The sequence below is a fragment of the Penicillium alfredii genome, assembly GCF_028826965.1.
Source record: "Penicillium alfredii strain IBT 34128 chromosome Unknown utg000001l_segment0_segment0, whole genome shotgun sequence".
NCBI lineage: Eukaryota > Fungi > Ascomycota > Eurotiomycetes > Eurotiales > Aspergillaceae > Penicillium > Penicillium alfredii.
In genome coordinates this window covers 2,948,992-2,962,577 of record NW_026622698.1, presented here as the reverse complement: position 1 = coordinate 2,962,577, position 13,586 = coordinate 2,948,992, and the positions used below count along the sequence as shown (strand labels likewise).

General features: G+C 51.7%; 5 protein-coding genes across 5 annotated transcripts; 2 read left to right on the top strand and 3 right to left on the bottom strand.

The window, feature by feature from the left end:
• Positions 1–2,380: 2,380 nt before the first annotated feature.
• On the bottom strand, positions 2,381–4,282 carry NUU61_001151 (uncharacterized protein; the record flags this gene model as incomplete). The annotated part of the gene is made up of 1 exon (XM_056651733.1): positions 2,381–4,282. One exon carries the CDS (start codon positions 4,280–4,282, stop codon positions 2,381–2,383), a length of 1,902 nt encoding a protein of 633 aa, XP_056516583.1.
• Positions 4,283–5,563: 1,281 nt separating this feature from the next.
• Positions 5,564–5,892, bottom strand: NUU61_001150 (YqaE/Pmp3 family membrane protein; the record flags this gene model as incomplete). The annotated part of the gene is made up of 3 exons (XM_056651732.1): positions 5,564–5,585; positions 5,640–5,774; positions 5,876–5,892. 3 exons carry the CDS (start codon positions 5,890–5,892, stop codon positions 5,564–5,566), a joined length of 174 nt encoding a protein of 57 aa, XP_056516582.1.
• Positions 5,893–6,633: 741 nt separating this feature from the next.
• Positions 6,634–8,527, bottom strand: NUU61_001149 (MDR family MFS transporter; the record flags this gene model as incomplete). Its single annotated transcript, XM_056651731.1, has 4 exons — positions 6,634–7,347; positions 7,418–7,844; positions 7,895–8,274; positions 8,327–8,527. 4 exons carry the CDS (start codon positions 8,525–8,527, stop codon positions 6,634–6,636), a joined length of 1,722 nt encoding a protein of 573 aa, XP_056516581.1.
• Positions 8,528–8,690: 163 nt separating this feature from the next.
• On the top strand, positions 8,691–11,289 carry NUU61_001148 (transcription factor domain-containing protein; the record flags this gene model as incomplete). The annotated part of the gene is made up of 6 exons (XM_056651730.1): positions 8,691–8,878; positions 9,194–9,591; positions 9,648–9,943; positions 10,012–10,455; positions 10,541–10,776; positions 10,854–11,289. The coding sequence occupies 6 exons, from the start codon at positions 8,691–8,693 to the stop codon at positions 11,287–11,289; spliced, it is 1,998 nt and encodes a 665-aa protein (XP_056516580.1).
• Positions 11,290–11,744: 455 nt separating this feature from the next.
• NUU61_001147 (uncharacterized protein) lies at positions 11,745–13,389 on the top strand (the record flags this gene model as incomplete). Its single annotated transcript, XM_056651729.1, has 2 exons — positions 11,745–11,945; positions 12,004–13,389. 2 exons carry the CDS (start codon positions 11,745–11,747, stop codon positions 13,387–13,389), a joined length of 1,587 nt encoding a protein of 528 aa, XP_056516579.1.
• Positions 13,390–13,586: the final 197 nt, after the last annotated feature.

Sequence of the window (13,586 nt, the reverse complement as noted above, 5' to 3'; positions counted from 1 at the left end):
AAGCTGTGCCCTCGAGTTGCATATTCCCTTGGAAATGAAGATGGTCCGACAAGAGGCCTGTCTCCTGGGGTTCTGAATTTTCTCCACCAGGCTGCGACGCGAGGAAAGTCATTAGTGTTCCTAACATTAGAATAATGACCTGCATTCGTGAATGCCAGCCGCCCCATGTACATATTCCGCATACGACGATTGTCCGCCACCCCTGAATTTGTTTTTGGCCCTATATACAGCATCTACTTCCCTATCTACATCACTAACAACTTCTTCATAAACATGAATTGGGCATCCAACGTTCGATGCCTAGAGTTCCATATTTTCTCCTGTTGCTTGGTACACTATTCCCTGGCTTATGATTCTTTTATTCGTTCTTTTCGCAGGCTTCTCCACGGCTTCACCCGTTGGGACCACGAGCATGCCAACTGGTCCAACGATTAGATAAAACTGCTGCTTCTTCGCTTGGTGATAGCATCAAGTCTGTTCAACACACTCAATCCACCGTTGCCCCATTCATCTGCGTCTAGTCCCAGTTTCTGGGTGAATTGCCTTGTTTCGACACGTTGATACTCTTATGGCTTGGTTCCAAAGCGGCGATGCTCCTTTTCTCGGTAGGCTCTTTGATCTCTCTCAAAGTTTCTCCCAAGTTGTGATATAGTATCCGTTATATATCAATCTATATTTAAAACTAGTTACTATTAGAATGCAAGTCGATAGCTATTGTCCTTACTCCAAAGCTCTAACGAATTTAATGTCAGCACAATTTTACCTAAATCGCGCCACTGTTGAATATCATGGTTTCGTTCAGGTAAAAGGTACTAATATCCTTCAAGCAGGTTTCCTCTCGAAACCCCCATTATCGTCATCGCTTTCATATCTATACGACCGCCGCCGACCAATCGAGCTGCCATCACCATACCCGAACTTATCACATACCGCGCATTCGCCCGAACTACGCCAACCGATAACACCAGCTCTCGCACGAAGGGATTTCTGCTGTTTTAGAACCCCGCAGAAAAGCAGTGGTAATAATCACGGGTCATTGCCTTCCATGTGCAAATCCGGCTATGTGGACTGCCGGGCTCCAAATTGACTGGATAGCCTCGTCTGGGTTGTGAACTATGCTGCCTTGGTACAGCCTGTCGGATCATCGTTGTTGTGATCGCCGTAATATGCGGAAGCAGAGCTCCGCAAGAACGAGGGTATTGTAGATGGACATGGCGCACATTCTGTAAGAACGAGCGGGTTTCTGGCGGGGGTCTTCACTGAGCACCTGCTCGTGGCATTTTCGCAGAGGTAACAATTACAATACGAGAGCGATCTTGCCAGTCTGTATTTGTACAAGGGTCGCGCACCCCGAGACACAAATACCCCTTTTTGGCTTAGACAGGACTCTCTTTTCTTTTCTTTGATCTGTTTGATAATGTTCGAATGAAACACCTTCCGCCTTTCCCTCTTCTTCCTTTTGTTGGCCCGGTTCCCAATTTCAATATGGGCCTCGACCCGGGTAAATTCCGGGATGAATTCAGAATGAAATCCGGGGTAAAATCTCTAAAAGGGCCCTAGTTATGCAGGTAGTTTTAGCGTGGCAATTTCGCGATTTCTGGATACCTTTTTCTTGGAAGATACTACTCAAGTACGCTAGTGACGCGTGTACGAAGACGCGTCTTCTATAATAATATTGCCTAGCTTCTAGGGTATCCAATGGCGACGTCATGCCCCATGAAATTTCAGTATATCTAACACTTCAATACCATTTCTTATTTCTTTTCTAACCATAGACTGGGAAAAAAAAAAAAAAAAAAAACTTGCGACATGGGTTTTCCAACGTGATAATTCCCCCTCCTGACTGATTGGAAGCAGACCCTGTCCGTCTATTCGATATAATTGCACATAGCGCCCATTGGCGCCTGACCGCATTGCTTGTTACCCTTTCGAGTCTACAGGATACACAGAAAATGGACGCTTGATAACGGGGGTTTATATATACGGTGCTGTTTCTCGATGCGAAGCCATCCGAGTCGGATCACCAGCATCGCCAATACTACTTTCACTAATTGTGCATCCCATCTCAGCTGAACTCTCTGGGAAAGCCGTGACTTCATATCTAGGGCCATGTTGTCTATGGTGTCTATGGGAATGCTGTTGAGGGAATAGAACGGGGAGAGATGTCTTAAGGCTGGAATGGAAACTCAAGTTCAAGTGTTGGACTCGCTCCGGGGAAAGTGAATCTATTCATGGATAAGGTACATATAGTTCATGTTCATCGCTGCATAAACAAACTTGATATATAATAAGACCAAGGCGCCACCCATATGAAAGGAAAGAATAGAATGTACCCCAAACCCCGATAATATACAACGAAAGATAGTCTCACATCTCACATTTACTCCACGCGCAAAATCAAATCATCTCCACGTCTAGCCGGAGTCAGGTTCCGACCCATCGGCGACAACCTGTGCGGAACCGGTTTCTCAGGCCGCTTTTTAGGGCTTGACGGGTACAGCACGACCCCCGGGCATGTATCTGAGGGATAGGGAGGCTCCGCAGAGATAGAGCGAGGCGGCGCATATGCGCGGCCGCGTTCCAGCCAGAAATCTTCTGGGCAGTAGGGCACGACGACCTCGCTGGGTGGGCGTTTGCTGCCACGGATCTCGACGCGCTTGATGTCGTTGCCGCGCACTATTCGAGGCCGGGAGACAACTTCGGTGGCTGGGCCGAGTGTGCCGGACGATGGGGTTGGGATTGGTGGTTGTGGTTGGGGGGAGTTTCGTGGAGACGAGCCATTGTGAATGTGACCCTGTGCTGTGCTGAGAGGCGCGCTAAGGAGTGTGCTGGAGGATGGGGGGTGATGAGAGGAGTCGGAGCTGTCGTGGAAGGCGCCGCTGCTGTTGGATATCGAGGATCCGTAGGTGGCGCTGCGGGAGGAAATCTGGCCCTGTCCTTCCCGCCAATGGCCATTTTGAATCCCAGGGAAAGGTTGATTCAGGTTGGCCCTGGGATTTTGATTCCCTCCACCGCGCAGGAACTTCTCTGCTGGAAATCCCTCCTTCAGGGCTCGAGGATTGGCCGGTAACCCTGCCACCATGGTCGGGGTGCCTGCTCGCTGCGTGCTGCTTTGTGGCACCTGTGCTGCAGCAGGGTTGCTATCGTCCTCCTCGAAAAGGGTTTCCCCACTGACGGGGCGATGGCTCCATTTGAGTGGTTTTGGGTAGAGTCCTGCCTGCTGGTCTGGGAGGAGCTCTGCGAGTGTGTGTTGTGATGACTGTGTCCCGGGTGAGGCTTCCCAGTCCGAGTCAGAGCTGATGGCAAAACCTATTCGCTCGTGATCGCGCGGTCCCCTGGGAGAAGGATGGGCTGGCCCTGGGCCAAATCGTGGCGGAAATTGGGCCGCCGATGGAAAGGCGCCCATTGTCGGTTGAGACATTTCTTGATTCGCGCCTGCAGCATGGGAGGAAGAATTGCTGGGTTGTACCTCCGGCGTCGGGTGTCTTGACGAGGGGTGTGAGAACCCTGGAGGTTCTGACATGGCGCCACCAATTTCGAAGTCATCATCCGATTCTCGCGGATGCCGTCGTCTCCATCTCTTGCAGCAGAAGATCACGGCGACGGCGATGATAAAGGAGCCCGCTACCCCGGATGATACTGAAACACCGATGACGGCGGCGGGGCTGATGACATGTTCATCACCTGTTTTCTCTGCTTGAGGAGTGCTGGATTCTGATGAGAACTGGTCGGTGTTGGTAGTTGCCGGCCCTGCTTCCGTCGATGACGTCGATGGACGATATGTAGTGAGCCCCGGTGATGTAGTGGAGGTGGTTGATGTAGATGTAGATGAAGGAGATTCGGAAGTGTGGACAAGTTTCGAAGAAGAGGTGGTCGTGTCTGCCGTCGTCGCAGGATGCGCAGAAAAGACAGTTGCGGTGATTGTAGAATGCGTACGAGGAATCGCCCCCGATACCGAGTCACAGATGTTATAGGCGTTGGTGTCTTCGAGGGTCTTTTCGGGACACTCGGAAAGAATGCAGCTCAATGCGGCTTCTCCCAGAGTAAAGCCGCTGGGGTTACGTGTACGGCACAGGCATTTTGCATTGGATGGCGAGGTGCATTCGGCGGGCCCATATTCGGATTTGATGAAGCTTTCCATGCACTGTTGTGCACATTTCGGGATCATTTTCAGCAAAGACGAGTCCGAGGAGTCATTCGAGGTATTTGACTCGGCTGCAACACAGAAAACGACTAGCAGGAGGATCGTGACGAGTGTCCGGGAGACAGGAAAGGCAAGCATGGTGTGGTGGCCCTGTACTATATGGTAAACATCAGATCTTTCCCGTGTATTCCTCGCTGTTCTCAACTGATCTGGTTGAACCTTGCATGGGTGCGACTACCCTTGAAGCCATATGTTCCATGAGGCTATCATCATCGGTGAATTTGGCCAGCAACAGACTCGGGTATACGAAGGTCAAGCCGTAGATGAAGTTCTTGGAATATTCAAACAACAGAACCGATATGACCTCAGAACGAAGAAAATGAAAGCTTTAGTCAATTCCCCGTCTAAAGAGGGACCGTGACCTAATTAAACACCAGCCTCCAGCGCATCGCGATGTCAGGCGCGAAGTAAGCTCGGTGATCATGACGCCGAACTACGCTGGGGGCCAAGCAGATCGGGTTCGATACCATTCTGAAACACAAGCGTTGGGGCGGTGCTGGTGTCGGCGCTATTGTGAAACGAGAAATCCCTGTCTGTCGCAAGACTGTCGAGACAGGCGAATAGTTGTGATGGCGAAGCGCCCATGCTCTCGTGGGTGGCGTTGCCAGCGGCTGCGATACGCGCCGGGAACAGCGCGGGCGCTTGGCCCACAAGCTGCGATCGCGCTGGAGGGTGTTTCAGAATTGTCGACACCCGACGCTGATACTTGATTTCTTTGTTTTCTCAGACGCGAGGGAAACAATATTTGATTCGTAAATTCAGGGTTGTTTGGGTTTCTGGAAGTCTGGCACGAAGAATCCATGACGATGGTTTGGCATCCACATCACCCGATAGGCTCACGGTCCTTAGGGTCGAGTCATGCGATTTGGACCAGGCGCGAGCCTTGCGTCCACGGCGAAAGAAAATTCTACTAGCAAAGGCGGATTGAAAGAAATAATTGCCATTCCATCACTCATCAAAGCTAAGCAGCCACAGGCAATGGGCGAGGCCCCAGAGTCACACAACATGAGCTGGTATCATCCGAAACGAAGAAGCAAACCCCGCAGTGCAAAGAACAAGGAAATAGGAGAGAACAAAAACAACCATGCCGAGCCACGAGAAACCATTATCCGATTGTGTGGGGTTGCCACTGGTATTAGAGATTATGGACATCTGCGATGTCAAGTGGAAGGCTGCATGCTAGTCCCGATCGGACCTCCACGGAATCATGATGACTTCGAGGCATCGGACACCGAATCACGCCAGGCATCGAGGTCAACGGCCACGATGCTGCAAGCTCGAACGATCGCAGGCCGCTTTCCGAAGGGAGACCGGACGACATTACTCGCCATGCAGCAGCATATGGTCGCTAGAGGGTGTCTAGTATTTGAAGATGATGTAGCTAATAGGTGGTCAGTGGTAGTTTCATCGCAAAGTCTAGGGAGCTTCAACGTACAGGGCGTGGATGATACCGGGGATCCAACCCAGGATGGTCAAACAGATGTTGATCAGGAAGTCGGCACCACATCCGCGCTCCAGGAAGACACCCAGAGGAGGCAGGATGATGGCGAAGAAGATCTTGCAGATGTCACTGTCGAGGTCAGTTAGGGATTTTTTTTGTTTGAAAAATATTTTTCCAAGAGCGAGACACAGTTTTAACTCTCGGAATCCAGATCTGGAAGAAGCACTTACGATGCGGTGAAAGGCATTTTGGATGGGACAAGTGTCGAAGTAGGGGATCAAGGTGGGATGAGGGGGGGAGAAAGGAATGCGGAGGAGAGGAGCTCTTAAAAGTAATCAGGAGAGGCAGCGTTGCGTCATGGGGGGGTGTGGCTGGGATCGCTGAGCTAAGCAGGTTTTTTTTTTCTTCTTCAACTTCCCCTTGCCACGAAGCCACACGATCGTCGGTGCTGGCGGCTGGTTCCCCAATCATGGCACTGTGCTGTCTCCATGCCAGCCCGTCCTATTGCGTGTGAGCTTTTGCTGGCTGCCTAGCAGCTTGGCGGCTCGGTTTGATATTTCGGGTGGATTCAGACAGGATCCCATGCTGCGGATCTCCAGCTTCATTGGTGCCTGGGGTCGACTATCTGTGGCGCCCTTCACCCCCTAACGGGCCTTGCCAGCCCTATGGACCCTTCACTTCCCTCCCCACCTGCCAAGGCAACCCGATATCGTCATTGGCCGCCAAGGATGATTTCACTCTGCACCAGTTGTCAAGTGGCTGGCGTATAGAAGTACCTGACCCGAGGCCTACGCAGCCTGTGTGTGGCTTGGATCGGCCCCTCGCATCCCATACTACACTCAGAGAAGGCATCCTCGAAATGAGATTAAAATAGTGACGGGAGCTAGCCAGATGTGCGGAGATGTCACAGCCTACGCGCCTAGGGCAATCATCGAGCGTTTTGTGGATGCCTTCGCGCTGGACATAACGACATGGAATTCCCTGGTGTTTACCGATCGGAACTTGTTGCCTCGGTCCTAATTCTGGGCATCTCGCTGGCTTGGCTTTCCTCATCCTCATCCTTGTCCTTGGTTTTCTTTTCTGGTTTCAACGACAACCATTCCATGAAGATTGGCCCAACAATCGAGAGAGCGCTGGTCGCAACCGCCACGAAAAAAGTCTGGACAAGCGCCTGGTTGTACGCATGCAAGGCCAGGGGTAACTGAGCGGCTGAGAAATGCTGCCGAAACCCCATCGCACCGCTATGTACCACCAAAGGCGCATCGATGTCTGGGGAAATTGATTGCAGATTTGCGATCAACCGATTCTGAAACACACTCTGCCCGACCGACAGAAAGACGGCACTCGACAAAGTTTGAGTGAAGGCGAGAATTGAGGTCGCCATGGCCATCTCCGTCGGGGGCACGGCCACCTGAGCAACCAGAATCACGTTCTGGGCTCCCAACCCGGCTCCCGCGCTTAGCAGGACCTGGTAGCCAAACCAGTACCCGATGGTCGAGTCCACTTTCAGCGTGCTCAGCATCCCCGCGCCAATCGACGTGACCACCGACGACACAATCAACAATGGGGTGTAGTACCCAATAGCTGAGGCCAGGCCACCCCCGATAATGGAGAAAACGACCAATCCCACCAAAGTGGGGAGGTTATCAATGCCGGACTGCGTGGCCGACATGCCTTTGATGGCTTGGAACCATATCGGCAACTATGGGTGCAGAGGTTAATGATCCGGACAGAGCAACAGCATCAAAAAAAAAAAGGAAAGGGTGTCGCACATAGTAAGTGAACAAGAACAACGCCGCTACGAGGCACACTCCATACCAGACCCCACCCCAGATGTTTCGGTTCTTCATGATGCGGATTGGAATGGTGGCTCGATCCTTCTGCCACATCTGGATTCCAAGAAACACGCTGAACAGTGCGCCGAACACGACGAATAATGCGACAACCCGACCGTTGCTCCATGGATAGGCAGAGCCACCCCATTGCAAGGCAAGCAGCAGAGAGATGACTGCCGGAACCAGGAAAAACGTGCCGGGCAGATCGAACTGCTTGACATGTTCCCGCCAGCCCAGTTTCTTGACAGGCATTGCCGTAGCCGGCAGGAAAAAGAAGATGAACAGCGCGGTAATGCCGCCGAACGGAAGGTTGATGTAGAAGCACCATCGCCATGTTACATGGTCGGTGAACGCTCCTCCCAGGCTATAGATTCATTAGCCCGGTCCACTGATGAAGCCCCGGGGAGAACTTACATGGGTCCAGCCACACAGGCCACGCCATGCATGCTGGACAATATCCCAGTGTAGATGGGGCGGATTCGCAGCGGTACTGTACTGGCTATGATGATGATCGCGCCCGAGAAGATGCCCGCGGCTCCCAATCCCGCGACACTGCGGCCGACAATCAACGCCGTCGACGTGGGCGCCACACCGCAGATTAAAGACCCCAGTTCGAAGATGAAAAGCCCGCTGAGGAACACCCACTTGGCCGGGTAGAAGGTGTAGAACTTGCCAAACATCAACTGCACGGCGCAGGTGGTGAAGAGATAGGAGCTGCCGTACCAGGCTACATCGTCGAGGGAGCCGAATTCGGTGGTGATTTTGGGGATTGCCGTGGCGAGGATTGTTCCGTCCTGGTCATTTGATTATGAGCATGGATCTTGCTCGCAACGAGGCTTTCTTTACCAAGGACATGCAAAACATGGCCGCGCATAGAGCGATAGTCACGGCTATTAATCGCCACAGGGGGCTTTTCTTCTCGGTTGATGCGTCATCTTCTCCCACAGTCGTTGTATCAGACGCTGATACAGTGTCATCTGCAATCGCCGCTTTATTCTCTTCGGTGGGAGACGGTTGGGCCTGCGAATGCGGTTGCTCAAGTCCCATTGCTTGTAGAATACCCGCCAAACGACACTGGCGACGGTATATTTCGAGGCAATTGAACAGAAGAAATGAATTTAGCGAGAACAGATCTGAGGATGAAGCCATGCCCCTTTATATTCTTTAGTATGATCTATTTTTTCATGATTAGATCTCCTTTTCCATAAACATGACCGAGTCATTGGCTCCTTGCACTCCACTTGACAGTCTTGGCTCGGCCACCCGGACACCGCGGGCCCGAGCTTTGCTCTTGTCGGTGACAACCCACGAACCTGCTATCGACACGACATGGAGGGAGCAGATCGAGAGGAAACGATCCAGTCGAAGCGCCAGCGACTTTCTTTGGTCCCCAGAGCTGTATGTCCTGACGAGGTGCCGTGACACTTGGAATACAAACCGGTCTCTAACCATCCCCGCAGTGTGAAGGATGTAAGACTCGCAAGGTACTGCAAGATGTCTTTTGCATTTGACAAGGCCCCTAGTTAACACAGATGCTTCAGGTCCGCTGTGACCGCTCTATTCCATGCTCGAACTGTCGGATATCAGGGATCGTTTGTCAAGAAGCCGATCCCAAGCCTGAAAGCAGGCCAAAGTCGGCACGGATCACGCATTTGTAGGGCTTTGACTTTCAACTTCCTAGAAACGAAAAAGAGAATATTTACCCATATGCAGGGAAGAGCAAATCGAAGCACTCGGGGGTTGTCTCCGTACCATCGAAGGCCAGCTCGCCAGCCAGAAAGGTGCCTCGGAGCACCGTACAACTTCTCCCGTTTCTAATACAGCGACAACCAGGAATAAACCCGTGGCAGCACAGCTGGCAGGCCCGCCAGTTTCTCTGTATGAAGGAGATTCCTCCTTCACCAGCCAGTCGGCTCAAGCCAGAGACGTTGCCGAAACCTTTGCAGGCCCAGACGAGTCCAATTTAAATGGATCGTTCGATTCTCTCAAGACCCTTCTGCGACCAGCTTCACAAGACCACCGGTTTTCTGATACTGCCACACCTAATCCCACGCCCATGTCTTTACCCCTGCCCGCTGAGCTGGTACTTGCCATACTGCGGAGTATCCAGGGTACGTGGTTAACAAACCCGATCGGTGGTTTTTTATATGGCTCACCTTTTTGTTAGTACAAAAACCCATGTTCTTGTGGTCACACCCGATCAATGATACGTCCCTGGTGGAGCGTATTTGCCAAAAAGTCTACTTCCCAACGCGGACCATATCCCCGGGCGATATCGCAGCCATGCATGGGGTCCTTTATTTCCTCATAAGAGAATACATCCTGAAGAAAGACCCCCTGTGCGACCAATTCGATCTCGAGACACATCTGCTTAGCTGCAAGCAGAGTTTCTATGTCGATATAGAGAAGTACGATGTGTGGGCTGTGCCCAGCTTTGAGAATATCATTGCACTAATCATCGGCGTGAGTATTGGACTACTTTGAACCCGCAACTCATTTTTTCTTTTTCCTAATATCATTTCCATGTCTAGATCCTCAAAGCACAAGACGAAGCCAAACCCTTACTAGGCTGCCATTTAGTTGCAACCGCCGCCCGACACTGCCAGATGCTCGGATACCACCGCGAGTCAACTTACCTAAAGAGCGACGAAAGAGATGCAGAGAACAAGCGCCGGCTCTTCTGGACCATCTATGTCTTCGATAAGAACATGTCCCTTATCCTGGGCCGCACCTCTTACATTCAGGACTTTGATATCGACGTGAGACTGCCAACCCCGTCTTCCGATCCTGCCATCCGGCCTTGGGACGAGATTGCCCTTCCGGTGATCAGATTGGCTGGGGTCCAGGGCGAGATCTATGATAAACACTACTCGGCTAGGGCTTTGAAAAGAGCACCTTCTGAGCCGGTTGATTGGGCAATTAGTATCGAGTCCTTGGATACAGAACTGATCCAGTGCCGATATGACAGAGAACAGGTACCCAACTATCTCCCCCCCTCCTCTTTGTTTTTCGTTCTTCCTATTCTGTCCAAAGCCGATACATAATACTCATCACGACTAGGTCGATTCAAGCACAGTTGATGACCGTCCACTCTTCGATGTGTCCCAAGGAGCATGGGATGTCGTTTGGCATTCCACCCGAACCACTCTTCTGCGCGCATCCTCCACTGTGGGCAACACCTGCGAGATTGGCTCGCGGTGTTTTGAATCCGCGCGTCTAAGCCTGCAGAGCCATCTGCGCTGCTTTTCAGCTTTCCAAAAGCCAGGGCCCTACTCGACTGTAGAATATGCCAACTGGTTCGTCTGCTACCAACCCGGAACTCTTGTTGACCCCCAGACTGCTTATCATTTATTTTCCTTCCTTTTCTCCTTAGGGTCCTCTTGTATTCATCCTTAACCCCGTTCATTGTCATCTTCCTCCATGCGATTGCCGCGACAAGCATAGATGACGTCCTTCTACTCGACGACGTAGTCGCGACCCTGCACCATACTCGAGCTGTTTCCAGTGCCTGTGAGCGCCTGTACAAGGTCTGTGAGACCTTTGCTCGCGTGGCCCGCGGTTTAGTCGAAGCCCGCAAACCAGGCCTGGGGAAGTATAATCAGCAAGAGGACTCGCTGCAGTTGGAAGAGATGTGGAAGGCCTCCGGGTCTGATCCGGACTCCTCGCATGATTTCCTCGGTGTCGATATGATGGATTATCTCACGTATCCTGAGGCCCAGGATATATCGGCGCTTCTCAATAGCTGGGATGGGGGACAGCCGTCTGCGATGGAGATGCTTGGGATGGGCTTTGGGGATTCTCTCGATTGAAGTATATCGGCATTCGAGGGCTCAGGGTTTAGCCTGTTGATGGCTAGAAACAAGTTGCGTGTTCGACAGCCACCTCCTTCAATGACAAGGAAATCTGTGTTTCTTTGAAGACTGCTTATTATCAACGAAAGTTATACAATTTTGATCACCTCTGGCTGTGTCTTCCGCATACAGTACTGGCCTTCACGTTGCCGGCTAGTACCAAGGCTTTCACAACATACAGACCAGCACATTTACAATTATTGAGAGATATGCATAAAATCAAGCTTATTTGGAACATGCCAAGCTCTATATATTTTTATTCTTCAAAATTTAGATACCATTCAGCGGATCGAGTGACTGCAGTACATCTACACTCGCAAAAACAGATATTCCGCCCCCGGTTGTCCGCTCACCCCCCGCTGGAGTCTCATCTGTCTCAATGACATCGACACTGCATTGATATTAATGTATTCATGTCAATGATACCCGGGCGCGTCCCGAACTTTATGCCAGTGAGGTCCGCCCTCCAACAGGGGTTGCTTCGGCAATCCCTCAGCTCTCATCGAGCTCCAAGCTCCATTGGCGCAAGCAGATACTATGCGACTGAGAGGAATTTGGCCAAGGGTGGACCGCCACTTGCGTGCACTTGGCTCACGAAAACACCGGCAGATATTGTGAGCTCATCGAACTCGCCTTACCACTCTCGCTGCAAGTGCTAATTGCTCCGTAAAGAGCCCAGATGACATCTTGTCTAGTCTACCTCCGATGCCAGCTTCCTCAACTGCGTCAACCTCCGTGCCTCTCCTTCTTGCCACCCCAAGCTTTGCCCATTGGCTCGATAGTTGCAATCCTTTTATGGAACAATGTTTGAACAAACTGTACGGTCATTCTGTGGCGTCAAATCCTCTCTACGCTGTTGCGGCCATCGTCGATAAACTCCCGGACACTCGTACAATACCCGAAAACAAGCAGTCGATTGTCTCCAATGACTCAGAATCAGAGGGGCTGTCCGTCTTAGTAGTGGGCAAAGAAAATGTTCGCGGTAAAGCTGCCCCTCCCCGGCGCATCAGGAGCTCCGGCGGCGAGGAATCCGATCTTGTGGTCTCGCTTCAGACCGGGACTGCCAACCCCAGCACCAAAAGATCTGCCCATGAAATTGGATTACGCCTCGCCAACACTATCTTTGTGAATGGCAGTGAAACTACTCTTTTTGGCATGCGCTGGGCTTGGGATGGTGCCAGGGAGAGATTTGCTTGGCACGAGTCTGTTGATCTCATAAGCTGCGTTGTGGCACCCTCTTCCACAGTGGTAGATGCCCAACTGAAACTACCGTTGCATCCGGTGAGCGAGCGCAGGAGAGTCATCACCAGCATGGGAAACATCCTGCGTCAAGTGGCTAAATCAACCGACCCGACATCGACTGAGCCAATGCCCGCGTCATCCGAGCTCGAGAAAGAGCTCCCACGATATATTGAAGAAAATGACATCGTCGACCAAAGGCTGTCTGTATGGGCACTTGTTGAGAAAGCCGACAATGTTGTGGCAGACCAAGACATCCCGACGCAAGCCCGTTTGACCCAGTCACTGCGCCAAGGTGGTAAATTGCACCGCGTCATGAGTGGCGGAGGCGGATGGGGAAAGAAACAGGGTCTTCTTTCGCTGGACCCGGAAGTTAGCTTCCAGGGCGCAGCTCGTCGCGATGAGTTGGTTGGTCTTGGTCAAGTCTTCGAGTCTGATTCCAATACCACACTTGATGAAATGCCGCCTTTCTTCGGCCAGGGGATGGTCGTGGACGATCTATCCCTTTTGTCACAGGTCGCCACAGCAGGAGATTTCATTCAGTTCTTTGTGTCGGTCGAACCAACCAGTGTACCGAACGGCGTCTCAAATAATGTCAGCCAGGGCGAAGAAGCTATTCTCTACAACTTTGGGGTTGTATCTGACATCGGTGCAGACGAAGCACCAAGCACCAAGGCGGAGAAAGATTTCCATGTCGTGTCAGGTTCTTTTGGGGCCTTGTCAGAGAAGGCGATTGCGTACTCGCAGCCGGTGACGCAAGCTGAGTCCAGTACGAAGCTAGATGTTCCTGGATTCCGAGTGGTGCTGGGATGTGTATGATAGAATAAACCTGTGAAATAGTGTATCATAAAATGTAACAACATACCACCAAGTCTCTAATTTCCAGACACGATAATTACCAGATGCAAAGAGTCGATGCATAGACTGCGCCAAGACCACGTGACCCGCACCTGAAGCCAGCTTTGGCCTCCGACCTCCCGTCAGTTGCACTTCCATCCTTCCGATTAACTCCATCC